The sequence below is a fragment of the Microdochium trichocladiopsis genome (assembly GCF_020744255.1).
Source record: "Microdochium trichocladiopsis strain MPI-CAGE-CH-0230 chromosome Unknown B0I36scaffold_13, whole genome shotgun sequence".
Lineage (NCBI taxonomy): Eukaryota > Fungi > Ascomycota > Sordariomycetes > Xylariales > Microdochiaceae > Microdochium > Microdochium trichocladiopsis.
In genome coordinates this window covers 81,614-107,373 of record NW_025763556.1, presented here as the reverse complement: position 1 = coordinate 107,373, position 25,760 = coordinate 81,614, and the positions used below count along the sequence as shown (strand labels likewise).

The window sequence follows — 25,760 nt, the reverse complement described above, 5'->3', positions numbered from 1 at the left end:
CATTCAGAACCCAATTGCAGTGTCGCCTGTGATGAGCAATCAGCCACGGCGGCAGATAGCAAGTAGAGGGAAAAGTGCGCCTTACCTGCTGCTGCACCTTGGCACCTGCGGCCGGCTGAGCCACCGACAGGTGCCTTGCTCCCTCCCGTGTCCAAAGTTCACGACTGTCTTGTGCATTTTATTTGGGGTACAGAGATATTTGGTCCCGCGCTACGGAGGGAGCCCAGCTATTTTGTCATGAGGAATTTCTGTGGGTAAGGAACAATGGGCCAGCGAAGCTCAATGTCGGCTTTGCTGTGATGTTCCGATCTGATATCGTCCATGAACTCCATATGCTAAGGGCAGCGACTATAACATGACTTGGCGATCTCACTTGCGGATCCGCTCCTGCCCCAGTGAAAATATGGTCGACGTAACCAAGCATTGCATTAGTCGTATGTATAACTTGACAAGATGGAAATGCCCCAGCGTGACAAGCAGTATTTGGAACTACCTACGAGGAGACCATGCTGTGATTCAGCAGCATGATTCCTGTTGAATCAGTGCCATGTCCTCGGCTCCTAAGACATATCCTTTCAATACAGCGAACCTCAAGATTAGCTTGCCCGTTTCGGAATCAGCATCCTTGTCGAACGCCTTACGTATAGCTCCGTGGAAGGGGGTTTTGCCAGCCTTGGCACTGACAGCGCCTGCGTTGAGAAGGACCTGGACGACATCAAGACGTTGTTTGCTTGAAGCAAGGTCAAGGGCTGTGCACATTTTGAAATCATCATCGAGGAATGGCATCGCGCAGGCTCTGTTGAGGTCGGCTCCATGTTCGAGTAGCAATAGCACTAGCTCGAGATTGCCTTCCTGGGAGGCCATCTGAAGCGATGTCCTTTTCAAGTCAGAGGATATGGGATAAGAGATGGGGTGATCCAAGGCAACCCCATGGCCGAGCAGGTAGCGGATTGTATCCATTTTGGCTCGGGCCTCGGCTGCGGAGACTGCGTTGGACCGGGAAGCGTGTTGCAGTAACGTCATTCCTGTTTTCCTTGAAGCTGTCTGACGGAAGGTTGCTCCTCGTGAGAGGAGCTCTTCAAGAAATTTCAGATCCCAGACGTACGTAGCAGCCTCTACTGGCGTCATCCCATGACGCCAGGTATTTTCTGTTATCACGGAGTCGTCCAGATTGTACGTCATCACCAGCACCTTCCGTACGAGTTCAGTGGGCGCTCTTTTGGAAATGAGCACTGTAAGCGGGCTACCTGGGCTCACGGAAGGCGCCTGGACGAGCACGCGCTCAAACATGGGCCAGTTGCCGGTTTGCGCAACATGCTCAAGCAGCACGGAAGGGCGTTGCGGAACAATTCCGGCCTCGTGCAGGCGTCGCATCGCTTGAAAATCTTCTTCTGTTGAGATGAGTGGTTTACCATCCCGCCAGTAATTTGGCCTGTCCACGAACAGGCGAAGGAATCCGTCGGAATTAATATCGGCAGGCCTGTGCCGAGGCCGCAAGCCCTTCTCTATGACTTCAAGCACCAGTTCCAACCCTGCCGGGCTCAGGCACGGCGGTTCCTTCTGTTGCAGCATCTTGAGAATGATGTGCATTTCTTTGTGCCGATAGCCCCACGGGCTGTTGATGATTGCGGCCGCCAGCACGGTCACGCCTCGATGATGATAGTAAGGTTCTGGAATCTCCGCCGCTAGATCAACTCCGCATTGCAGGAGCCAGTCCACGGCCTCGCGATTCCCGTAGCGCAAAGCCAAGGCGAGTGCCCGTCCTCCAGGGCCCACTATGTCTGCCCCAATCTGCTCGATCACCCTCAGAACATGGATTCCCCGTGGCGTGACCGCGGCATGGACTGACCCCACGTCGAATTGCACACCAAGGCTGATAAGTCGGTGCAACACAGCGAGACCTGGGTTGCCGATACCGCGTTCTGAAAGGTAACATACTGTGCTACACAAGATGCTCTGAGTGATCTCGGAGTCCTTCAAGGTTGGGAGTTTTGGGTCAACGCCGCAGTCGAGCAGGCAATGGATGATTTGCCAATCCAAGCAGGATTGGTGTCGAAGAAATTGCTCTGCCAGAAAGAGTTGGAGAAACCGTGACTGCTCATCTTCATCTTCGAGTGAATCCTTGTCCCATTGTTCCAAATATGAAACAAGAAACTCAGGGCCACGCTTGGCGGCCAGGCATAGCCCGGCGCGATCGAACCGGCGCTTTTGTCGACGGCTGTATGCTTTCATTACAGAATAGGGGCCGGTTTCTCCATGCTCATAATACGCATAGTCGAGCAGTGATAGCTGCCAACGAATCGAAACGTCACACCGGTCGTGGAGATCAGATAAATAATCTTCCACCGTCCAGTTTGTCCATGGTGTGTCCACATTCAATCCCCAGTCAAGCAAGACCGTCAAGGCCCTTTTGTCGACAACCCTCTTGTATAGATCAAGTGCACCAGATCGAACTTTTTCGAGGGCAATAGAATTTGATGAATCTGAATCGAAAAGCTCGACAAGCCTTTCTAAAGCAAGGAGGCGCACGGTATCTGTTCCATGGCCACAGAGTCCTATAAGTAGATCCCAGGTCTGAGAGCTGCTTGACGTCATGGTAAGTGAATCCCGCAAAACCTCCACTTGCAGAAGTTCAAGTGCTGCCATAATCACGGTCTGGGTACAGCCGATTTGCCGTTGCAAGTAATGGTCGTTGGAGCTCATGAGAAATTTGAAGGTTTCTGGTTCCTTCTGCATCTTCGAAAGTGTTATGAGTGCCTTGTGAACGGCCCTTATCGATCTACAACTGGCATTCAAGAATGCCAGTAGTATGGGTGGCGCAATCCGGGTTAATATGATTCTGTATATCAGGAGGTCCTCCTGTGAAGGATGAATCTCATTCATGAGGTTATTCGATAAGTGAAGTACAGCCTTTGCCAGGAAGTATGTCGCGTCGAACTCCATGATGAGCGCGGTACTGGATGCCAAGTTCTCGTTGTGAGCTCGGAAGACAGCAGGGTGGGCGTGCTCAAGTTGGAGAGGATCAAACTCTGCACTGGTGTACGCAGCCAACATTGACTGAAAGCCCATTCGAGATAGCCCGGACTTATCTCTACTCTGCGTCCCAACGAGGTCCAACTTCTCAAATTTTGCTGTCTCAACGCGTCAATGTATGCTCAGCGATGCACGAACGAAAGCTACTCACCTTGCAATAATGACAGACACTCGAGCCACGGTAGATTTCTCAGAAGCTCTTTCTTGGAGCGTGGCAGCAATGTACCTGCTGATGGAACTTCACTGTATCCAGCGGTCAAGAGTCGACCGGTGCCTGAAGTCATGAAGAGGTGTTCGTGGCCAGAATCTGGCGATGGTAGCACAAGGCCCAGAAAGTGCTCTTGCGACCGCTTGGTACTATCGTTGGCTGCCTTGTTCACAACAATATCGTCTGGCAGTGTAGGGAGCCGCCGTGCTACGATTTTGAAAACGCGTTTTAGCGCGAATCCAGCAAGCCTCTTCGATTTGTTCTGGCAATCACCAGCCATAGCGACCAAGAACATTCGTACTTACGTCGTGGCGCCTTGTGTGCGCCATTCCGGCGTATCTCTTTCCAGACTTTTCCCCATTCGAGAGGAGTGTCGTTCAGATAAACCTGCGGCCTCTCCCCTTGGTCCTTGATGTGTTGACAGTGTTGCCAGATTGGAAGCCATTCATTCCGCCTGACCTTCTTCCTCAGTGTCAGCTCCCGTAGCTTGACCTCGTATGTTGACAAACTTGACAGGTGAATGGTAAGCCTGTGGTTCGCAAGCATGATGAAGAAGACGCATTTGCTAATACTCACGGAAGCGAGGGGAACCCGTGGTCCCTCTCCAAGAGATCCTTGATTTGCTTCAAGGTCTTGCCGCGACTGTGGTCACCTTGATATGTCGCGCGGATGAAATCCTTCTTGGATGCGAAAAGCTGGTCAACAGCGTTCACTCCCTGCGTGTTTTGAGGCATGGCAAGGTCTGCGAGGAAAGACACCAGGACAGCAGGGCACTGAGAAGCAAAAGATGAAGCGAAGAGTGGTATGTGGTATAGGACGGCCAAGGGGCAAGCGGAAGGAGTGAGAGGGCGGAATTTAACTTTATGTCCCACGGCTGAAGCCTTGTCAACCAAAATCAATGCCAGAGACTCGGCATTCTCGACAACGCCAGCCTGCCGAGACGTGGCGCGCGGAGACGAACAGCCATGGGTGTCCAATATCGAGCCAATCGACGCGCACGACTGGCGTGCATCTGCAAGCGCCACCTGCAGGGTGGCCTCGGGCTTACGAGCGCACCTCGGTCTGCCTTGTCCAAAATCTTCTGGTCGCTATTGGCTCGAGCCCCCCCTGAACGGTGCCCTGGAAGTATGAGTTGTCGCTGGGTGGCTTGTCCAGAATCTTCTGCGAATCATAGCCCCGGGACAGGTCACTAGACCGGAGTTTGGGCAATGCTACGTCGGGCCAGACACAGACACCGTGCAATGACGTGGTCAGCAACAAAGTCGCCTCCGCAAGGTGACGAACTTCTGCCCTTAGGAGAGCGTGACAGCCCCATTTGGTCAGTAGGGGGACATTCCTAAATACAAGTCATCTAAGTTAATCGATTCTTCACTGAGATGCACGAAATTGTTTTCCGAATAATATGCCTTGACAAAATGTCCTTAAGTTGCAGCGTCTACATAATGCAAGGACTCGAATATGTCCATCCCGGCGACGCGCTTGGCTCCGTGTCATGAACCTACGCCAATCAATCACTACAGGATATATCCCGGCCAGCCGCGACATCGAAGAATGCATCAGCAAGCGTTCCACTGCGTGCCGGCGCAGGGTGACCATTCCGACCCTTGGGCACCGCGGCGATCGCCGGCCCCGCGACCTCGCGGTTGTAATAACCCATGCCGCCGCGCACAAAGTCAGCCGCCGACTGCCGCGCATACAAGCTGGGGCCCTGGACCGCCCAGACAGGTTGGAACTGCCACACGACGCCCATCTTGGCGAGGTCCGCGTGGAAGGCCGACGAGTCCATCTCCTCAGCTGTGTAACCTCCCGTCGCGAAATCGTAGGCGCCCGTGAAGCCGAAAGCAAAGAGTCGATTCGGATACACGGCGCGGATGGCCGTGTGGAAGTCGTGCATGGTTTGCTTGTCTGGTGTAAGGGAGTAACGCTTGTTAGCTCTGCTTTCTTCGGCGAAGGCGAGCAGTCAACACTGATAGGGAGCGTGGAGGAAGTTGGCCTAGGATGCAAAATGCATGCGACGACGCAAATTGTGACGGCGCGAGACTGATAGAAGAACTTACTAGGTTTGTCTGCGACAGCATTCATGGGTTAGCCAACGCTCAGAAACAGGTCTCATATGCAGTGATGAGCCGGGACAAGTACGCATTGTTCGGTGGGCTAGGAGAGCAGAGGACATACCTTGGCGACTCCACGTCAAATCACCCAGCGGCGCAGCGACCAGACACCGGTCTACCACGGCCTTGAGTGACCACTGCCACATGTACTGCCCTAGGGGTGTCCTTGGAAGCTCCCAGTCGAACACGAGAGGCCGGCCCAGAACCTCTGTCGCCAATGCCTGCCGCTCTCGCAGCGCCACGTCCACCCGGCCATCGAGCTTCGTCAGGTACGCCTGGTACTGTTCTTTGGTGGTGGCGGCGGCCCGGACTGCCTCGTCAAACGTCATCAGTCCCGCGACAGCTTTCCACTCCGCCTTGGCGGTCGTGTAGTCCTTGCCCTGGCGGTGAGCCTCTGCGATCGCCTGCGCAAAAGGCGCCACGTCTTTGGTCGCGCCGAGGACATATGCGTGGTCCCGCGGATCTGCTACGCTATAGCATCATACCGAGGCCCTTGTTAGCAATCATATATATATGTGGCGCTGCGGATGAGAAATTCCGAGCTACAGAGGGTGTCATCAGCGGGGTCATCTGGGACGACGTACCTAGTGATGAACTCAGCATGGTCGCTATCGCAACGACAAAGAAGCATGGTGTCTACTCTGCATTGGCCGTGGTCAGTCTGTGGTCTCGGAATGTTGTTCAGGGGTCTAGGTCTCGTGGCTGGATGACACACCCCATGATGTCAAAGGTCATCCGCACAGCAGTAAGCCGGGTCAGATACTCCGAGGTAGGCACGATGGTCTTGCCCTCTCCGATGGTGAACTTCTTGAGCCCCAGAGCGAGATCGTCAATGTGTATCATTGCTACGCCGGCCTCGACGAAGTTGCGGGCCAGCTTCATGCAGCCCGTGAGCGTACCGAAGCCCATGTCGGCGTCGGCGACGATCGGGGCCATGTAGTCTACGCACTCGAGGTGCTCCCGCTCCGCTTTAGGAACTCGCATGCGTATCTGATGCTGCCGCTGGTCCTGGAAAAGCTGCATGTTGAAGATACGGCGAACAATGGACGGAACTAGGTCGGCCGGGTAATCGGCGTGGTCATCTCCAGGAAACAACGCCTGGGCGTATCCAGCAAGTCCTCCAGAGACGTATACGGTGCGCACTATTGAACAGAGGCGGGTGAGTTATTGTACGCTGTGGCGATGCCGCGGCTGGAGTGAAAGCTGGTCTGGTTACGGTGGTTGCTTACTGCTTGCAGTCAGTTCCTTGGCTACCAAGGGGTCTGTGGTGCCGTATGTCAACTCGTACGTGCCCTTTGCATTGTGTTCCTGAAGCATGTGCCATAGCTTGAGCCCTTGCGCACTCGATGGGTACACAGCCTTGGTTCCGATGTTGCGTAGTGCCGCAATCGACTCGGCTGAATGCGGCCTATAAAGCAGGAAATGCACAGCCTATGTTGTTAGAAGAGCCAATCTTTCGCATAATCGTGGCTAGCAAAGATGCACCAGCTGCCATCATCACGAACCGTCTTATGTCTTTCTGGCGGTCTGTCTGCCACCAGGCTTGGATCTGTCGGACCTCGGCTTGGAAGGCCGCTTCCTCAGCATCCAGGCTTTCCCACTTTGTTGCCATTGTCAAATCCTCACGGGTCGACGCAGTAGTAATGATGCGATAGTATAATTTCCGATAATGTGACGATATGGTTATCTTGGCAAAGATAATGGCAAGATTGAGGGCCGAAATCAATATGTCCAGTTATTGCGTGGTTGATTCGCGACACTAGTATCCGTGCGCTGAGTGCTCCGCCTCCGCATCCCAGGCACACCGTCCGTCGGAGCCCAGACCTGGACTACTACCGAGGCCAAGGTTCAGCTTGGCTTATCTAGAGGGGCGAGACTGGGCAGATACGTCATAGCTTGACGTTAGCCAAACCTTGGCCCCCGACTCTTCGGCCCGACGGATCGGAGATGCTGTGAGACCCATCGGCATCGGGCAGCACGCCCGTCGGGCTCGTCAGATTAGACCCGCCTGCTCACTAGCTCATTTGCGCTTTCGGCTCGTAGAGCCACTGATACCTCTCGAAGATAAAGACAAATTGTTCGGATGTAGAACTCGCCTCTTTGACAAGAGGCTTTCCGACTTCCGGAATGGTTGGATCCCTATCTTGGCGTCCTGCTCTTCAGCTTTCCCGCGACTTATCTTGATACCGTTGATTGATCCCTGATTCGCATAAACGCCAAGTCAAGATTGTGCGCCAGACTACCCGGCGGTATCATCACCATGCTTGCTCCCGAACAGCTTATCGAATCTGCCGAAAAGGCGCGCCGTGCAATTGCGAGCGAGACCGCCCGCCTGCGCAGCGAGCTAGAGAAGGTCAGCCTCGACATCCACGCACACCCGGAACTCTGCTACGAGGAAGTGTTTGCGCACGACACCATCTGCAAGTTCCTCGAGTCCAACGGCTTCGCGGTCCAGCGCGGCGCGTACGGCATCCCGACATGTTTCGAGGCGGAGACCGGCACCGGCGACGAGATCGTCATCTTGTGCGCCGAGTATGATGCTCTCCCGGGCATCGGCCACGCCTGTGGGCACAATCTCATTGCCCTGTCGAGCATCACCGGCTTCGTCGCTGCGGCCAAGGCGGCCGTCGAGCTTGGCTTTGCTGGTAGGATCCGGCTGCTGGGGACGCCCGCCGAGGAGGGCGGTTCCGGCAAGGTCAAGCTGCTCGAAGCCGGCGCGTTCGAGGGTGCCGCTGCGGCACTCATGTCGCATCCGACGAGCATGAACCGCATCGCCGAGGTGGAGGGTCTCGCAGGCGCGGCCGGTCTCGTGACCATTGCCGCCTCGATGGTCAAGACAGAGTTTACAGGCCGCACGGCCCACGCGGGGGCGACGCCGTGGCAGGGCCTCAACGCCCTCGATGCCGCAGTGAGTGCCTACACCAGCATTTCGATGCTCCGGCAGCAGATCAAGCCCGCGGACCGCATCCATGGCGTCATTACCAATGGCGGCGTCGCTCCAAATGTCATCCCAGACAAGACCAGCATGGTGTATGGCATCCGCAGTAGGTCGGCCGCGGGACTCAACGACTTGGTGCGCAGGGTCAAGAACTGCTTCGAGGCTGCGGCCACTGCCACAGACTGCAAGGTGAATACCCAAACGTAAGCTCCCATTAGCTTCCTTTCTCCCCGGAGCCCGACTACATCCGGGCGCTGTCCCACGCTCTGTAGCTGATTGTGATACTCTGGCCACAGTGAGCTCTTCTACGCGGACCAAATCCTCAACCCGACGCTCTGTGGGGCCTTCACCGAAGAGATGGCCCTGCTGGGTGACAAGTTCCTGCCCATCGCCAAAGAGACTGTCTCGTCGTCCACCGATATGGGTAAGAACCATGATCTCTCCTATATTGTCGTCAAAGCGCTAATCCCTCTTGCTACCACAGGCAACGTCTCGCACGCATTACCGTCCTTCCACTGTTCATACGGCATCGAATCGGGCAGTGCATCGAACCACACCGCCGGCTTCACGGCCGCCGCAGCGACACCGGATGCTTTACACCGAGCCGTCAGGGTTGGCATGGGATTGGCCATGTTGACTGTGCGGTTGTTGATTGATAGCACATTCAGGCAAAGCGTGCGGGCGGCGTTTGAAAGCGCCAAGGAGACTTGAGTTCTCCGTTCTCCGGCGTGAATGGGCATGGACTTTATCTTATGCTCGCCTGTCTGCTAGGGTTGCATGAGAGTATTCGTCTCCTTTGAATAAGGGAGTTCTCTCATGCGTAGTGAGATTCCAAAGCATAGCAATCGACGAACAGAGTCCCAAACCTCATACTTTGCCGAGACCCATGCAGTGCCCGCGCCGTGGTTCAGTTGTGTTGAAATGGCTGCTTGGCAAGTAGCAGGAGTCGATCTGCTGCCAGTTCTGTACTCTGCTTGTCGCCAACTACTACAGCCTTCGCAGCTAAGTAGAATGGTCCATAACGAGGATACAGCAGTCATGACAGCTTAAGGTAGATACCACTTCAATAACCGTTCATGGAACACTTATATGGATGATGCTGATACCTATCGCTCATACAAGGCTCCCACCGCGTAAAGTGTAGAAAAGATCAATTGCTCTTTGTTGTCATACTCGCTATGCTATGCTTCGTCTATTCCAGTTGTTTCCAGTCTCTCACAACGTGGCGGATATCTCCTTCATGCTGGCCACCTGCCTTGACATGCCAGCAGCAAGCATCGAAACGTCGCGACCAGCCATAGTGAATCTGGTACATTTCACATCGGTTAGCGACCATATTCCTTTTGCTTTGAATAAAACACTGACACTTTTACACTTGGAACCTGACATACCGTATGTTGGAGTATCGCTTAGCGAAATACTGAATCAAGTCTGGTCTCATCTCCATGCCGCCAAGGCCAACAAAGACACGGCGGCCGTCTACGCTCGCTTTCTGCGCCGCGCTGGCAATCTTCCCGAGGGCTTCATGGAACTCGCTTGCGTCATAATTGCCGCCGATGCCCAATCTAACATTTGCAGAGTTCAATGTTAGCGAGCGCCGTCTAGAGGGATGAGGAGATGGCGGTACGTACTCTACACTCAGATCTGCGCACCCAATGAGGAGAGCATCAACGCCTGGGACGGCTGCAATGGCTCTGCGAAAGTATTACATGTCAGCGCTAGACACGATTGGAGCCCGCCTCCAGAAGACGTGATAAGGACTCAGAAACACTCACTCCACATTTGCCAATCCTTCTGTTGTCTCAATCATGGGCAGGATTTGTACAGCATCGTTGACCACGTCCGAAACAATCTGATAGAGAATATGCGACGCGTATTGCATCATGGGTTGCACCATAGTCAACGAGCGCCGGCCCTGGGAGTTGCGCGGCAAGTCTTTGGTTAGCAGTTGCTCCCTAGTGGGTTGAAGGATTTTCCGTTAAGCTTACCAGTGGCGGGTACTTTGCTGCATTTACACATGTCTGCGCTTCCTCGACGGTGTTGACATGCGGCACGATGATGGCCTGAGCTCCAGCGTCGAGACACCTAGAAATCCACTGCGCCTCGCCGGTAGGCACAACGACCATCGGGGTGATTCTAACACAGCCATTGCTGTTAGTAAGTTCCTGTCCGGGTTCCCTGCTGTTCCTGGCAGAGCCTAACAGGAAACGCAGCTGCTCACCCGACATTGAGACAGGAGACCGATATGTCTCTCACGGCGTCGATGCCCATGGGCGTGTGCTCGAGGTTCATCAGGACGGCCGAATAGCCTGCCCGCCTGGCGATGAGGGGGATTTCGACCGAAAAGCAGACACGGAGGCCGAAGGAAGTCGCCAACTTGTTGTCCAGCATCGTCTGCTTGACCAGATTGTCGCGGCACAGTGCACGCGCCTCGGCGAGCACATCCTTTTCGTCGACGCAAGATCCCATGATTACGAAGTATTGGTGAGATGCTGTTGTCTGGTGTTGACTTGCTAGAGATTCAGGGATCGATTGACCGTTTACGCTGTGTTTGGTGGGCGTCGTCAGCGTGTTTGCGGATTGCCTGTGCATGGGCAAAATGAGGACTCCAGCTGTGCTCGTTCGGGAAGTGCTGACAATCTGGACAGCCATTGTGGCTCCGACACTGTTGCCCGACGGCCCCGAAGATAGCGGTCCGATCGGCTTGTCGGATCGGAGAGGCTGGCTTGTCATTGGCTTACTGTATCGGCGAAAGGTGACGCGGACCCTTATCTGGTGTATCTCATGAGCTAGCAACGCGATAGCGCACGACTCATGTGTCCATGGGGAACAACGCTAAGGGGACCACTCAGCCGCCTGGGGTAGACGCAGGGACATCGACAACATATAACATGGTCTGGAAAGCCTTGAACCCTTGTCGTGATGGCATGCTCCACGGTGCAGGCTCTTGTCTCTGTCTCTGAATCAAAAGAACAATCGCCATGGACGACAAGAAAGACACCACCATGCCCCAGGTTGCCGCGACTCCCAGCTATGCTGCTGAAGAGATGCCACCGCAGAAGGTCTCCGCTGGCAAGCGGCTTCTTTACCATCTCTGGGACAATGACCAGCACCTCAAAAGCCCCGAGGAGCGCAGGCTTGTACGCAAGCTCGACTTTGGCATCCTCATCTGCGCGACGCTTGGCTGGGTGCGTGGCCCCCATTCAACACTGAAGACAGCATCGCGGACAGACCTTGCTGACAGTTTCGGGCACAGTGGATGAAATACATCGACCAAAACAACATTGTCAATGCCTGTAAGTCGCGTCGTTGTTTGTTGATCACGTTCAGACACCTCTTTACTGACCTCGCATGTTCATCTAGATGTCAGCGGTATGAAGGAGGACCTCAACATCCAGGCCAACGAGTACACCTACATGCTGAGTGAGTTTTCCCATGGCATCCTCTTTGCCAACTGCGTTCAGCGCTAACAGGGTGGTTCAACAACAGTGTGCTATACCATCGCATTCGCCATCATGCAGATTCCCTCCAATGCCATTGCTCTTAAGATCCGCCCTCGTATCTGCATCGTGGTGTGTGAGCTGGGCTGGACAGCCTTTACGTAAGGCACACATCCGACATTCCATGCTAGACATTGAGGTTCACTTCCTGACTGACGCGTCTTCTGCTGCTGCAAAACAGGTTCGCGCAGGCTGCTGCCACCTCCTCCAACCAGATGTACGCTTTCCGGTTCATGGTCGGATTCTTCGAGTCCGGATTTTCCCCGATCATCATCTTCCTCCTCGGCTCGTGGTACAACAAGGCAGAACTGGCCAAGAGAATGGCAATCTGGCATATTACCGGGTTTTTCGGATCCGCCACCTCTGGCTTCCTCCAGGCCGCAATCCACCAGACCCTCAACGGTCGCCTCGGCCTTGCCGGATGGCGCTGGATGTACATCAGTGAGTGCTTTGTCAGAGGGCATGCCTCGCCCGCTCCCTCGCCGTCTTTTTTTGGACCAACTGACGCTTTCTGTCCTGCTCGCTAGTCTGCGGTTGCATGTCTCTCCCGGTTGCTCTCTCTGTCTGGTTCCTTCTGCCTGACCTTCCCCACAACACTAAAGCCTGGTACATCACGGAGGAGGAGAAGCAGATTGCCCTTCGGCGTTCAGCGCTCCAGGGCAAGGCTCCAGTCACGGGCAAGCTGGACTGGGCTCTGGCCAAGCGCATGTTTACCAACTGGCGTTGGTGGGTTCTGTGCCTCACGTACATCTTCGTAAGTGTTTCTGGAGGCTATTTTCGTGCCAATGTTCCTCTTGCTGACTTGTGCAACCTGCAGTATGGCAACTCCTGCCAAGGCGCAGCCTACTTCGCCATCTACCTCAGTATGTACCCTGTCTCGTTCCTCCACCCGTGCTGAGAGGTGGACTCATTTGAGACGCTAACAATCACCCCAGGCAACAATGGCTACAGCGTCACCCAGCGCAACATCATCCCTGGCTGTGCCAACCTTGTTTCCATGGTCACCGACTTCACCTGGAGTTTCATGTCTGATTACACCCAGAACCGTGTCTGGTGGATGGTCGGTCCCATTGTAAGTCAAACGGCCGACGCCAACCATCATTTGCCTCACCAACTTTGACAGTACTGACATAGGACTTTGCGTTAGATGGGCACTACCGTCGTGGGCTCGGCAATTCTGACGGCATGGCCAAACACTGATGCCGTTCGTGTGTTTGCCTTCTTCCTGCTTGCTAGTGGTTTCGTCACGGGCATTACCTGGGTCAGTATCTTCCCCCAAACCCAGAATTGTGAGCCAGTAACACAAGAGTGGCCGTACTGACATTATCATTCCAGACCTGGGCCAATGAGATCAACGTTGGAAACGCCGAAGAGCGCGCCCTCACGATTTCGAGCATGAACGGTCTCTTTTACGCCACCAACTCTTTCCTCCCGATCCTCATCTTCCCTCAGACAATGGCGCCCAAGTTCCAGCGCGGTTTCCCATCGCTCCTGGCTTTCGCTCTCACCGCTTGTGGTCTGATGAGTAAGTAAAATCTCAACACAAGAAACCTTACACCGGAATGCTTCGTCCTTGAATTCTCTCGCAACTCGAGCATACCCATCCTCATGGCAGAGACCCATAACAACATGCTCGTGTAATCGATCGCTGCGGACTCGCTGACATATGCATTTACACAACAGTTTTCGCCGACTTTATGCACAAGCGACAGTTGCGCCAAGATGCCGAGGCTACCAGCCGCGAGATCCCTTCCGAGGTCGCAGGCAGCGTGGGAGAGGAGGAGCCGGAGAAGAAGAACTGATTATCTGCTCGCAACCCTGCCCCGCCCCTCCCGACACAGTCTGTCTGTTAAGATCGATTATATTTAGTTAGCACAAGGCAGCTTCAGCGACAGTGCTTGTGATATGCGACATTACGAGCCGAGCTGTATTGGATCATAGTCCAGGTCTATGCACCATTCATCAGCAGCAGAGCCCATGGGCGGAAACACGCCTGGCCATGTGGGCTTAGCGAATGCCCAGACCGACCCAGATATTGCACTGCTCTTGTGCTTTAGTCAACTTCTTCTCTGCAATAATAGAGTCACTTTTTGCTTTAAATATCAACTTTCCATGCATCTGTAGTTCCTGGGGGGGGGACGCCGCGTTGACCCGAGAGACGTCAGAGTACCCTGAACCTTCTGTTGCCATGTGCTGTAAGATTTGCTGTAGATGATCTCAATTTGCGTTCAACGGCAGCACGCGGATTGACGGTCATGGCACTGGCTCTTTCTTATTGCGGCTAACAGCTCGAGGCGCTGGGTTGTATGATTTACATGAGCTATATACATCTATTATCTACTCTAGAAATACCCTAACTATTTTCTGCGCACCACATCAAGCGAGCTCGGGCAGCTCGAACACAACTACCAGGGAAATAATGAGTGGCCTGTCCTTGGCTGACTAAGGACCTTTCACTGTTCGAATTCACTTTTGCACGAAGTGGATGACTTATGCATGCTTGTCGCATATATAACCAGTTTCCTGAAGCCTGCCTCATAGCTGGCCATGACAAGCGGAGCTAACTTCACCTATGGGGATGTGAAACTCTTGCAGTAGGCTGGATAGCCCAGTCCTGCATGACAAGCATCGCCCTTTGAGGCCATATATGGTACAGGGGCCTCAGCCACATCGCTCGCACACAGGCTGTGTCCTAAGTCCTGTTCGTGTCTCGCCCTGGATGCAGTGTGTCGGGGTTTGGACGGAGAGGGTGAGGCCGCGGAGAAGGAGTGGCGGCAGCGACCACTCCGAATTCTTCACGGGATGGTTGTTCGTGACCAGTCGATAGATGCGTGGATTGTGATGGGCAAGTTCCCAGGCTGTCCTGTTGTGCACAAATATTAGGTGACTTCTGAAAGCTGAGTGATGCTGTTATGGGTATTTTGGAAGAGTTTCTCACTGGTGCTAGTCGTGCAGGAGGTGGAGGACTAATGAGATGTTCAAGCACGGAGGTAGATCCTTGGGGAGCAGTCGAATACATTCCGGAAGCAAATCCACCCAATCCGGCTGTCGCAATCGTGTCGAGAGGTGATGGAGAGGCTGGACGGTTTGATTGGGAGTGGAGAGGGTTGTTGGTGAGGGGGAGCAGAGGGTTTGGCGCAGACTCGATGCGGTGGCATCGGCGAGCAAAGGGCAGCCACTGGCGGTGTTTTGCCGTATTGTGCAACCAGTACAGGCCCGGCACGCAGCCGACCAGGAGAGTGAAGAGTGCGATTGTCTCTGCGATGTCGAGAGTCATGTTGTCATGTGGTATATGGTTGGGGTGGTCGTGGATGATGCCAGTGGATGCGAGAGCGTGGAATTAAAGAGTCCCGGGTTCTATTTAACATTCTTGACCACGATGGCTGGCAAGCATGTTAATATGCAAATCTGGCGAGAACTCATTGTGGCAACCAACAACCCGGGCTGCGTGAGGCGCCGCGTGCCTTTGTCCACATCAGATTTTGGTCGAAGATGATGGCTGCCAGATTTTGGACGTTGGAACACCCACGCAAAGTCAGGAAAGGATGAACAGGAATTGGACGTCCAATATCGGGTGGCCAGGAGATGGACAGACAGGATTGGACAGCCCGTTGATGGCAGCACGGATTGGGACAAGCGATGCATAGCGTCAGGGGTGGTTCATAACGCCGGGAGACAGGAGAGAACATTGGACAGGCCGCCAGGAATTGGACGCAGCTCGCAGATTTGGCTGGCGAAAGGCCATTGCGAGCATCAGGCTGACCTGAAATGCGGCTTCTTCAAATGATTGGTGTGTCCAAATCATGGTGGAGCATGACACCCTGTCGATCGAGCGTCCGCCTACAGCCTGTCCATTTCCTGGTGTCCATTTTCTGGTGTCCAATATCTGGCAGCCACCTGCGGCTGTGCTCAACAAGTGACGCAACTTCCGAAGGCGTCAAAGGTGGATACATGGGGGGTTTCGACCAAGGCTCTGCCGGGCTGCATGTTGGATGCCGCGCTGCGTAGCTGCCCGGGGCTGAGTGGCTACGATCACGTCCCCTTTTCTATGCAGGTCAGCTGCACAACGCGGGTCGTGGCCACAATTGACTGGCCAGAGATTGGACTCTCTTGCAGCTGTCCAATAACGGGAGATGGGTCGCAGGGACGGCTAACACATATAACATTGGCTGCCAGAGCACAGCACAGCCTGCCCAACGAGCAGCGGCCCCTGCGGTCACCTCCACGAAAAGGATCCCCTGTCTTTCGGTACGGCTAGGCAGACAAAAGCCAAGACCCTTACCACACAGGCTGTGGCGGAAGCGTCTGAAGGCAAATCGTCAATTCCAGCTGCCCACCTCATCCTTTCCTGCCATTCCTTTCTGAATGCGCCTTTCAATCAAGTGCTCAGAAGACAGTAGTCAAACATGAATACACCCATTCAGAGAGCAGAAAGGCTGCCAGATTCGAAACAGACTTGGCAAGACCATAAGGCGCTAATCAAGCGACTTTACTGTGGTGAACGAGGGAAGCGCCACAACCTAAGCAACGTCAAACAGACACTCATCGACCAGCATGCATTCCCTGATCTACCGTAAGGACCAATTCACCTGTCAGCCAGTCAGTTTGAACCTGATCACTGACTTCACCTTAGATTGTCCATTTTCGAAACGCGGATTCGAGATCTCCTTGGTGTGCGCAAGAAGCTGAAGAAAGAGGATTGGCTGGCAATATGGTTGCACAGCCGGTCGATCCAAAATGCCGGGGGAGACCCCGAGATCCTTTTCAACGGAGATCGCATTCCATGGGTGAAGGCTTGGAAGGAGATACGCAGAAACGGCGCACACAAAGTATCTAGGAGTATGTCAGCGCCTGCATTCCTTTGCAAGCCAGTCATACTATTTGGCTAATTACGATGAGCTTTTTGCCAGGTATGGATCTTCTTCCCTTGGCTGGGGGTGTCATCGTCCGGCTAGCGCAGGCAAATGATGCACAACCACCGGAGGCGGCCGCCATATCCGCAGGTTCAGCCGTACCAGACTCTGGAATACCTTCAGCGCCATCCGACCTTGCCATAGTTACACCCTCGAGCGAGGGCGTACAGGTTGAAGGAAGCTGCAAAGATCACGACACAACCTCGCCGACCGTGGCTCATGGCCAAGCTACAACAATCAATGATTGTACGATGGCAGGAACGGTTGGCCCGCCCTTGAGACCGAGCATGGTGCCATCTACAGAGCCAGTATCTGCACATTCTTCACAGTCAATAGGCATCTCGCCGCCCAGCCACTTGGCCGTACCTTCTCGGAACCACCAGGAGGGCTTTGCAACGCGCTATCATGTCGACAATCTACCATGTCTTCAAATCTTTCAGTTTTTGGAGGAAGTGTTCACAAAACGCGACGCCGAGTCCGAAATTGCACGGAACACAAGCCGTCGTTTCGAGCAATATTCGCAGTCATCATTCAGATTCCCAAGGATGCCTCAACAGCGCTTGGAGTATATCTTAGCAAGCGCCTACGAGTGGAGTGGGATCCATCTAACACATAACCGTTTCCAGATTCACGGCTTCGATATTTCAAAATTTCTGGCCGGTGCACTCTTCAAGCTGTCCAACACCATGACGAATGCAGTTTCTACACAAGAAGACTGGCGACTTCACACAATATTCTTCGCGCGCTTATCCCCTCCGATCTGGTCCGCCCTCGCCCGATCTCAACTGCCTGTAGTCAAGCTTGCTATGGAACGGTTGATGATCGTAACATTGAACCTGGATGACTCGCATGCGTTTCAAACCATGCTTCTCCTCAATCTGCACCCCATGTGGACACATCCACCAACAATCATTCACAAATTGGCGGCGAGCAATGCTCGAGAATGTCTGACGTCCTTCCTCAGCTCGTTGGCACCAGTAGAAAAGGTTATCGAAGCCGTATTCAAGTCGAGTGACAGAGCGCTGCGATATGGGCCAAAACACACCTTCAGCAGCTTGATGGTATGGCTGAGCAAGAAATTGCGAAGTAATGACCTCTCTCCCTCAGTCTTGAGATACATCCAAGGCCTAGCTCACAGTGAAAGTCTCATCGCTGGAAAGCCGATCCTCGTAGCAGCACTGGGGCATGAAGCGGATAGGTTGTTTCCCGACTCAACCTTGACGAATTCCATCGCCGCGGGCCTCAACGACCAACAAATGATCTTCAGACTCATGATAGATCTTGGTTGCTGTGTATCTGATCTGGTCGTGCGCAAATCGCTGTCAGTCAATCCAATGGACTCCACAGTTGCGCAACTGGAGACCCTCTGTGGACTACGGTGTGTCGTTGAAGACGACTATGACAAGATGGTCTTTCAATTCCTTGGTCGCGTCAGCGAAGACATTGAAACATGCAGAGCTGCGTTCTTTGGCTTTGCACTGCTCCTTACTTCTGAGTGTCGCGGTTCAAGATACGCGTTTGCAACACTAGACGGAGTCACTCTCATGATCCATGCTGTGTGGCACCTCAAACATTTCGGTTCTCGGCCAGCTATACAAGCCTGCATAGAATGGCTTCAACATCATGGTGTCACGATTTGCCACAAGGTCGTAGCTGCAGCCGTTTCAAGAAACGATACCATCGACACGTTGCAACAGATCCAGCAGCTTGGAGCAGATATCAAAGCGTACGGGGGTCGAGCTCTCGCTGTGGCAGCGAGCAACATTGGGGATGCAACCGTGAATTGGCTTCTTGAGCAGGGACTCAGTGTAGATGCCGCTGTCGACAATTACGGAAAAACTGCGCTCAGCGAAACTGGTCGTGAGCAAGTGAATGATTCCTTTTGGGGTGTCCCGCTTCCCTCTCGTTATCTCCACGAGTACTTCACCACGCCTCGGCTATCTGCCCCCGAGGCGAGCTTTCGACTGATAGATCTGGGAGCGAGGGCGATTGCGAACGTGGCAGAGAGTCCTTCCAGTTCTTTTTTGAGTTCGCTGATTGGATGTTCGGATGATTACTCGCCGTCAACCTGGCTCCCACTCCTGTCTCGCCTAGATTTGCGGGACAAAAAGGCGTCAACTTTCCTAGAAAGATGCGTCGGCCGCGAGGCTTGGGACTTATTCGACACAACAATCAGCCGCGGAGCACCACCAACTCCTGACGTACTTGGATACGCACTTCACGAGAAAGCGCCGGAGACTTTGATAAATGGCTTGCTGAGTGCAGGTGTTCGGGTCAATATCGACCTCGAAGAAGGCCTCGATCCAGAAGACTACTGGCATCCAGCCGAAGAAGGATGCAGGTCTTGGAATATGAGCATCATAAAGCAATTCGAAGCCCAAGACGGCGATTTGCATGGCAAGTTCGGACATAACAACTCATTGTTGAAGGCGGCGTGTGAAGAAAGACCTGCGACGCCCATAGAGAGGAGGAACCGCAATTTTCTGGTTCGTTATTTCATAGAGAGAGGCGCCGATGTGGACGCCACGAGTCTGCACGGGCGACGTGCTCTTTATGAAGCTGCAAGTAATGGCGATCTTGAGCTGGCCATGCTGTTGCTTGACAACGGAGCAAGATGCGATATGGTTGCGCGGCAGCCATGGCGCAGTAATCCAGAAAGCGTGCTAGACGTCGCAGTACATATGCAGCGACTGGACACAGTACAGCTTCTGCTGAATGTAGGGGCCAGAAGCGCGGTTCCTGGACTTACGGGTTTTGATGGTGCTATTCAATACGCACTGACGAATGGCAATGAACATATACGCCAGCTCTTGGAGCGGTTCGCGGCAACGGAAGGAGCAGACTAATGTAGGTCGAACGCGTTACGTGTAGCTGGCGGAAGTCATATACGCACGCCATCGCAACATTCCAATTTTTGGTTGGCTCTTAGAATTACCCTTTGAATCTATATTCCGCGTTCTCGCGTCTTGCTGTCTCTCTTGAGAAACGAGTGAACAAGTGAGACTGTATGCGGGTTGGCCGAGTCTGATCACCGTAGGTGGAGTTGAAGACCCTGCTGTGTTTGAAGACACTGAACACTTCGGGTAGTCACGAGCTTCAAACCTTGGGGCAGCCTTCGAGTACAGCACATGGTGCCAGTCCCAATACGAGATGCTGAGGGAGATGCTCTTTTTTTCGACCCTCGAGCGGTGACGCAGCGGAGCCTGCCTCACCGACCACCTCGAGCGGTCGGAGACGGCATTAGCACTGCACATTTTGTGCGCCCATCGTCATAGAACAATGCACTGTGCCGGCAGGCACCCCGCAGCATGATCGGGCGCGACCCGAAATGACGAGGGAAACAAGAGTGCCGAGGAAGAAGCCATGCAATTTCAGGGTCTTCGCAAGCCTTGGGTGGGTTCTTAATAATGCCACGGTAGTAACGAACACGACAGGGGTAGCAAAGTCTTGGCGATGGAGATGCATGGGTGGGCGTGACTAAGGATCTCGCACTAGGTCCGTCATGAGGTAGCAATCGAGTCAGGTTATATCTCGCAGCTGCCCGACATGGCTTAGACATAGGGGGTTTTTCGTATGCGCGCAGACCAGGGCATGTGTAAGGTGCTTACCATGCATGAAACCGGACGTTTAGTTCCCCCCATTCAGCCAAGGCTCTAAGAGGTATAGGCTGAGTAAGCGTTACTTGACCTAGAGGTCACCCGGAAGACAGAACTCCAGGGCCAGGTCCCGATTGAGTTGCGTAAGATTGGATAATCATACGCTGAGGTTGTGTAATTCATGATTTTCTGGCGGGAATGGAGTATTAGCTCAGCGCCATGCTACGCTGCAGGTTCTTCAGTCATGAAAGTGTGGCCATTATTCAGGCTTTGTCAATACGAACTCCGCCTTATGCAAGAATTGTACCCACTCTGAATAAAAACAGATGACAGGGGTCGAGTCGGTCAGCTCCCGAAAGCCACAATGCGGGACCTGCCGAAAGACCCAGTTTATTGCGCCCCCACGGGCCGGACCCTGCAGCGCCCCGACTTGCATGTGCCGCCCACGGCAGCTCAGGAACAGAACTCGAAAGCAGCGGCGCGGTGATCTTGTTCCTCGTCAATAAGCATACCGTGGCGATTGTTCAGCCGTGGTCAGCGTCGAAGTATGATCACGAATCAGCTACCTGGGTTGAGTCAGGTACGCCGGCATGCCTGAGTGACCGACATCGTAGCTTGTACTCTAGAGTCCACAGCAGCATGTCTTGGAACTTGTCTGTGGTTCCCAAGCGCGTGGATGTGGGACAGCATATCCGGGGGTAACGGCCTGCTGGCGTCAGCAACGTGACATTGCCAGAAAGTCGGTATTGAACTTCACGATACTCTGGCTATAAGATGCCGCCGAGCTCCTCGAAAAGTTGATGGGATTTCTTTTTCTCCCCATCCCATCTCAATCAGTCGGATTCACAACGCCTTAGCCAAGCCAAGCCAAGCCATCAGCAATCATGAAGTTCTCGCTCTCGACTCTTCTCCTTCCCTTGGCGGGCGTTGCCAGCGCCTGGGAACAGCTTGAGAAGAATGACACTGTACGTTGAGCCAAGGAACTCTTGGGGTGATCGAGCGTAGCTCGCTGACAATGAAATGGAATAGCTTCTTGCCATCATCGACATCCAGGTCGGCCTCTTCTCGCTTGTCCACGACTTCGACGCGGTCACGTACAAGAACGCGATCATGGCCCACGCGGACCTCGGCAGGGCTTTCGACCTGCCCGTTGTCATCACGACCTCTGCCCAGACTGGTAAGCTTTGGTGGACCCAGCCCAACCCCTTCGGCCCCTTCTGGAGTCAGTGAACTCTCGAGACAACTAACACCACGTGCTAAACAGGCCCCAACGGTCCTACGTCGAGCGAGATCCTGAAGATGTACCCCGAGGTCAAGGTCGTCGAGCGCCAGGGCGAGATCAACGCCTGGGACAACGCCGACTTCCGCGCGGCCGTTGAGAAGTCTGGCAAGAAGCAGATCATCATTGCTGGCATTGCGACCGATGTTTGTAAGTGTTTTCCAAATTCCACCGTGGAAAAAAGAGTCTGGTGTCGGCCCGAGAAGCTAATCATCGCCCGCCTCCACCATAGGCACTGCCTTCCTCGCTCTCTCCCTCAAGGATGCCGGTTACAGCGTCTGGGCCAACGCCGAGGCTTCCGGCACCACCACCACTTTCGTCCGGGACATCTCCAACGACCAGATGAGAGCCGCCGGTGTCAACGTCGTCTCCTGGTTCGCCATTGCCACTGGCCTCCTCCGCGACTGGCGTGCCCCTGAGGGTCCCAAGATGATCCCCTTCTTCGACAAGTGGATGCCCAGCTACGGTGCCGTTGTCCGCGCCCACCTCGGCGCCGTCGAGAACGGAACCATGTTCCCTGGCGAGGATGCTCTCTAAACGGGCAAATTCGACAGTGTCTTCCAGTGCTACAATCCTTCCACGACGGCCGACACCAGTGACGGTATGAGCTGACAGGCCTGCGAGTTCAAATTGCGGAAAGATAAGCCGAGATGGGATTGACCAAACTTATATAGACCAAGACCATGGTTCTGCCATTCATTCAAAGGATCGAGCACACTGCTCGTGGTTTACTGGTGGTTTCCTTTAGCTAGTAATCTCTGGAGGCAATAGAACTATGTCTTAAAATTCGTCGCAGCCGTGATTGATCTGAGTGTGTTTCCAGTATATAGATGTCCCGAGACTTCTCAGGCAAGACAAGCATGCTTATTGGCACTATATCGCCACCGCTCTCTCGTGTGAGCCCATTTGTAGAACCACTCTTGGGTGCACTAGAAGCCTATCAAGGCCGCAGCTGGCGGCCAGGACGTCGCAATCCTACAAATTGGCCTCCACACTGTGTGCTAGCGATGCGACCCCAATTGCTTGTTCCAGAAGGAAGAGTGACCTGGCAGTGTATCGGCGAAAGATCAGAGTAGTATAGGTTCCCCATGATATAAAGACTTAGAGCGCTCAGCCGTGGAATGTGCACTTGAGAGTCGCACCGGCGAGGTACGAGGGCTGATGGAATCAGCGTGCAGGCTGCAATTCGTTGCAGCAAAACTGCGTGAGGCGACCAAAATCCTGGAGAGTCATAGTCGTCGGCTGAGTGGCCAATCCTGGCGCTTGATTTTAGTAAAGGGTCCGAAATGCCTGCTGGAGCCTTCACGCTTCCACGCGGCCGCCTCGGGGACCACTGCGATGCTGAGAAAATGCGGGGACGTACGTCAAGGCCGATGACGGTGCCCGGAGCCGGGAGCCCCTCCTCCCGTCCCCTTGTGCACTCGGGGACAACTGCGGGGACAGTCGTGACCTGCGTCAAAATCTTGTCCACCGCATCCGACAGACACCCAAAGAATCAGGCCCGGTGCCAAGACCAGTGTTTCTCATCAGCCAAGATCTAGCAGAACAACCGATTGGCGAGAACAGATGGCGCCCACAGTAGACGCCGAGGTCAAGGAGGTGCTGACTGATGCCGTAAAGGCCCTTGACAAGGAACTGCGCGACATCAACCACAAGGTGAGTGCTACCAGGTCCTGCTGGTTGATAGACGGATCTGAAAGAGACTGACACGATACAAGATTCACAGCAATCCAGAACTCGGCTATGCTGAGCACAAGGTAAGTCCCTCCTCTTGCAATGAAATACGTTTCGCGGCTTATCCCTTTCTCCCCAGGCACACGACAACATCGTCGCCCTCCTCCAGAGCCAAGAGTTCAAGGTCACTCCCCACGCCTACGGCCTCGAGACCTCCTTTGAGGCCGAGTATGGCTCCGGCGGGCGCCTCGTCGTCTTCAACGTCGAGTACGACGCCCTCCCCGGCATCGGGCACGCCTGCGGGCACAACATCATCGCCACAGGCTCGCTAGCAGGGTTCTTCGCCACCGTGGCACTGCTCAAACATTTCAAGATACCCGGCCGCGTGCGCGCGCTAGGCACGCCCGCAGAGGAAGGAGGCGGCGGCAAGATCAAGCTCATCGATGCAGGGGCCTTTGAGGACGTTGACGCGTGCCTGATGACGCACCCGATGGCGGGCATGATGTACAGCACGACCGAGGAGCACGCGCACGGGATCCCGTATGGCACTTCGGTCGCCAGTGCCAAGTTCAAGGCCACCTTCACGGGCCGGACGGCGCACGCGGCCGCCGCGCCACAGGACGGAATCAATGCCCTCGATGCGGCAGTGCTGGCTTACAACGGCATCAGCATGCTCCGGCAGCAAATCCTGCCATATGAGCGGATCCACGGGATTATCATGGAGGGCGGGGAGAAGGCCAATGTCATCCCTTCGCGGGCCAAGCTGGACTACAACGTGCGCAGCCGGACGATCAAGGAGACCAAGAAGCTACAGGCTCGCGTGGAGAAGTGCTTCGAGGGAGCCGCAGTGGCGACCGGGTGTGAACTTTCATTTGAGCAGTAAGTCCTTTTGTTATTTCATCGCCTCTGGACACTTCTATTACGACAGGCTGACGGTATTCCAGGACAAACACCTATGCCGAAGTCGTCCCCAACCGGGCCCTCTGCAGAGTCTACTCGGAGTTCCTGGCCGACATTGGCTTGCCGCAGCTGCCCTTTGACGACCGCGAAGGAGCGATCCCGCACCCAGGATCCTTCTCTACAGACCAGGGCAATGTCACGCAGGTCTGCCCAGGCTTCCACCCTGTGTATCGCATCCCGTCCGAGAACGGCGCGGCCAACCACACCAAGGAGTTCACGGCGGCCGCCATCACGGACCAGGCGTATGATCTTACCATCGCCACAGCCAAGGGTATGGCGGCAACTGCGTGGAAGGTGCTGTCTGATGAGGATTTTGCCGGGGTGGTGAAGGCTGAGTTTGAGCAGCAGCAGGCTGCGAGAGCATAAGGGTTGCTCCTAAACGAACACCTGGTCTCGAACCAAGATGGAGTCTACATAGAGACAGTTCAATGTTAAGCACCTGACCAGTCCGGCTCTTCGCTGAGAGCAGCCTGTCGAGCCGGAACTGCCGCTCGACGAAAGCCGTCCTTGTTGAACTGTTTAGGCCAACCGTATTCTCGGTACAGTTGTCGCACGACCTTGTGAAATCATGCATTAGCTGTTGGCCTGAATCCTGATATCGGAGTTCCCCACCGGAGAGGGCCGGCTTCAAGGGGGAGATACCTTCGCCCCCGTATCCCCCGGCTTGCACATGGCAGCGCGATGCTTGCCTGCAGCTGGACATGGGATGATCTTGAGCCGTGTAATCTGCTCATGCATGCTGTTGAAGAAGGTCGTGAAAGAGACTGGCTTGGCTCGAAGCCACAGCTTCTGAGATTCTGCCTCCCTCGGAGCATCGTCGTACAGATAGTAGTCGTCTCCGTGCGGGTAAACACACCCTGGACCCCATCAGCACCGTTAGCATCCACTATGTACCTCCCCAAACAAAGATTGACAAGTCCACGAAATCATTCACGGTGCAGTGCGAACCTATCTCCGTGTCGATGATCCAAATGCAGCCGATCGCAGCCTCGTCGTACGTAAGCGAGATCATGTGCGGCGGCAGCGCCTTGTCGAACGGCGCGAGGCGAAGCATGGCCCAAGACTGCTTGTCCCACCACTCCTGTGGCCTCGGTTTCTTGGCCACAGTATCGAGATCGTCTTCATCTTCGTCTTCAGCATCCCACATCTCGTCTGGCTTCCACGTGTTCCGTAGGTACGACAGCACTTTAGTCTCATAGTGCACACTCGCATCGGCGCGTCGGCCAGACCCCGCACGCGGGTACGGGAGGTGCCGCAGCAGATCAATGACGACCTCTGACCGCCCGAGTGCCCTCAGCGCATCGACGTTGAGCTGTGCGTCGGACCATCCGTCGGGTTCCAGGGGAGCCTGCAGGGCGGCTGGGTGCAGGTGCCCCATCACAACGAGGAGGTCATAGTGACGGCGGACCAGCGCGACCAGCACATCCCGGTCGTAGCCGAAGACTTCTGGCGGCGCTAGAGGTTTGCGCTTCTTGAGATGGCGGAACATGACTTGCTTGTCACGGGTCATTGACTTGATGAGAGCGCCATCGTGGAATCTGAGGCGGT

At 54.6% G+C, this 25,760-nt stretch overlaps 9 protein-coding genes across 9 annotated transcripts; 5 read left to right on the top strand and 4 right to left on the bottom strand.

Moving 5' to 3' along the window:
• Positions 1-4,748: 4,748 nt before the first annotated feature.
• Positions 4,749-6,964, bottom strand: B0I36DRAFT_255689 (isocitrate lyase; the record flags this gene model as incomplete). Its single annotated transcript, XM_046150899.1, has 6 exons — positions 4,749-5,146; positions 5,417-5,823; positions 5,937-5,991; positions 6,066-6,494; positions 6,582-6,760; positions 6,858-6,964. The coding sequence occupies 6 exons, from the start codon at positions 6,962-6,964 to the stop codon at positions 4,749-4,751; spliced, it is 1,575 nt and encodes a 524-aa protein (XP_046005077.1).
• A 648-nt stretch (positions 6,965-7,612) lies between these two features.
• B0I36DRAFT_255750 (uncharacterized protein) lies at positions 7,613-9,001 on the top strand (the record flags this gene model as incomplete). Its single annotated transcript, XM_046150902.1, has 3 exons — positions 7,613-8,493; positions 8,587-8,714; positions 8,775-9,001. The coding sequence occupies 3 exons, from the start codon at positions 7,613-7,615 to the stop codon at positions 8,999-9,001; spliced, it is 1,236 nt and encodes a 411-aa protein (XP_046005076.1).
• Positions 9,002-9,505: 504 nt separating this feature from the next.
• Positions 9,506-10,759, bottom strand: B0I36DRAFT_255875 (HpcH/HpaI aldolase; the record flags this gene model as incomplete). Its single annotated transcript, XM_046150909.1, has 6 exons — positions 9,506-9,596; positions 9,673-9,855; positions 9,922-9,984; positions 10,066-10,205; positions 10,279-10,426; positions 10,512-10,759. 6 exons carry the CDS (start codon positions 10,757-10,759, stop codon positions 9,506-9,508), a joined length of 873 nt encoding a protein of 290 aa, XP_046005075.1.
• Positions 10,760-11,337: 578 nt separating this feature from the next.
• Positions 11,338-13,592, top strand: B0I36DRAFT_255582 (pantothenate transporter liz1; the record flags this gene model as incomplete). Its single annotated transcript, XM_046150889.1, has 11 exons — positions 11,338-11,478; positions 11,547-11,586; positions 11,654-11,713; positions 11,780-11,891; positions 11,972-12,231; positions 12,318-12,544; positions 12,608-12,653; positions 12,726-12,862; positions 12,938-13,051; positions 13,126-13,315; positions 13,474-13,592. 11 exons carry the CDS (start codon positions 11,338-11,340, stop codon positions 13,590-13,592), a joined length of 1,446 nt encoding a protein of 481 aa, XP_046005074.1.
• An 890-nt stretch (positions 13,593-14,482) lies between these two features.
• Positions 14,483-15,067, bottom strand: B0I36DRAFT_355373 (uncharacterized protein; the record flags this gene model as incomplete). Its single annotated transcript, XM_046157435.1, has 1 exon — positions 14,483-15,067. One exon carries the CDS (start codon positions 15,065-15,067, stop codon positions 14,483-14,485), a length of 585 nt encoding a protein of 194 aa, XP_046005073.1.
• A 1,617-nt stretch (positions 15,068-16,684) lies between these two features.
• B0I36DRAFT_355372 (uncharacterized protein) lies at positions 16,685-19,549 on the top strand (the record flags this gene model as incomplete). The annotated part of the gene is made up of 1 exon (XM_046157434.1): positions 16,685-19,549. The coding sequence occupies one exon, from the start codon at positions 16,685-16,687 to the stop codon at positions 19,547-19,549; it is 2,865 nt and encodes a 954-aa protein (XP_046005072.1).
• Positions 19,550-21,183: 1,634 nt separating this feature from the next.
• Positions 21,184-22,115, top strand: B0I36DRAFT_255475 (isochorismatase; the record flags this gene model as incomplete). Its single annotated transcript, XM_046150880.1, has 4 exons — positions 21,184-21,264; positions 21,329-21,476; positions 21,564-21,728; positions 21,811-22,115. 4 exons carry the CDS (start codon positions 21,184-21,186, stop codon positions 22,113-22,115), a joined length of 699 nt encoding a protein of 232 aa, XP_046005071.1.
• An 885-nt stretch (positions 22,116-23,000) lies between these two features.
• Positions 23,001-24,678, top strand: B0I36DRAFT_48123 (metal-dependent amidase/aminoacylase/carboxypeptidase). The gene is made up of 4 exons (XM_046162936.1): positions 23,001-23,234; positions 23,297-23,335; positions 23,392-24,131; positions 24,197-24,678. The coding sequence occupies exons 1-4, from the start codon at positions 23,145-23,147 to the stop codon at positions 24,576-24,578; spliced, it is 1,251 nt and encodes a 416-aa protein (XP_046005070.1). The 5' UTR covers positions 23,001-23,144; the 3' UTR covers positions 24,579-24,678.
• B0I36DRAFT_397410 (uncharacterized protein) lies at positions 24,190-25,701 on the bottom strand (the record flags this gene model as incomplete). Its single annotated transcript, XM_046161579.1, has 4 exons — positions 24,190-24,769; positions 24,855-25,069; positions 25,161-25,300; positions 25,358-25,701. The coding sequence occupies 4 exons, from the start codon at positions 25,699-25,701 to the stop codon at positions 24,644-24,646; spliced, it is 825 nt and encodes a 274-aa protein (XP_046005069.1). The 3' UTR covers positions 24,190-24,643.
• Positions 25,702-25,760: the final 59 nt, after the last annotated feature.

Coding starts and splice junctions, on each gene's coding strand:
- B0I36DRAFT_48123 (XM_046162936.1), top strand. CDS start 23,145: ATGGCGCCCACAGTAGACGCCGAGGTCAAGGAGGTGCTGACTGATGCC. Junction 23,235..23,296: donor TGCGCGACATCAACCACAAG/GTGAGTGCTACC, acceptor ACACGATACAAG/ATTCACAGCAATCCAGAACT. Junction 24,132..24,196: donor TGTGAACTTTCATTTGAGCA/GTAAGTCCTTTT, acceptor ACGGTATTCCAG/GACAAACACCTATGCCGAAG.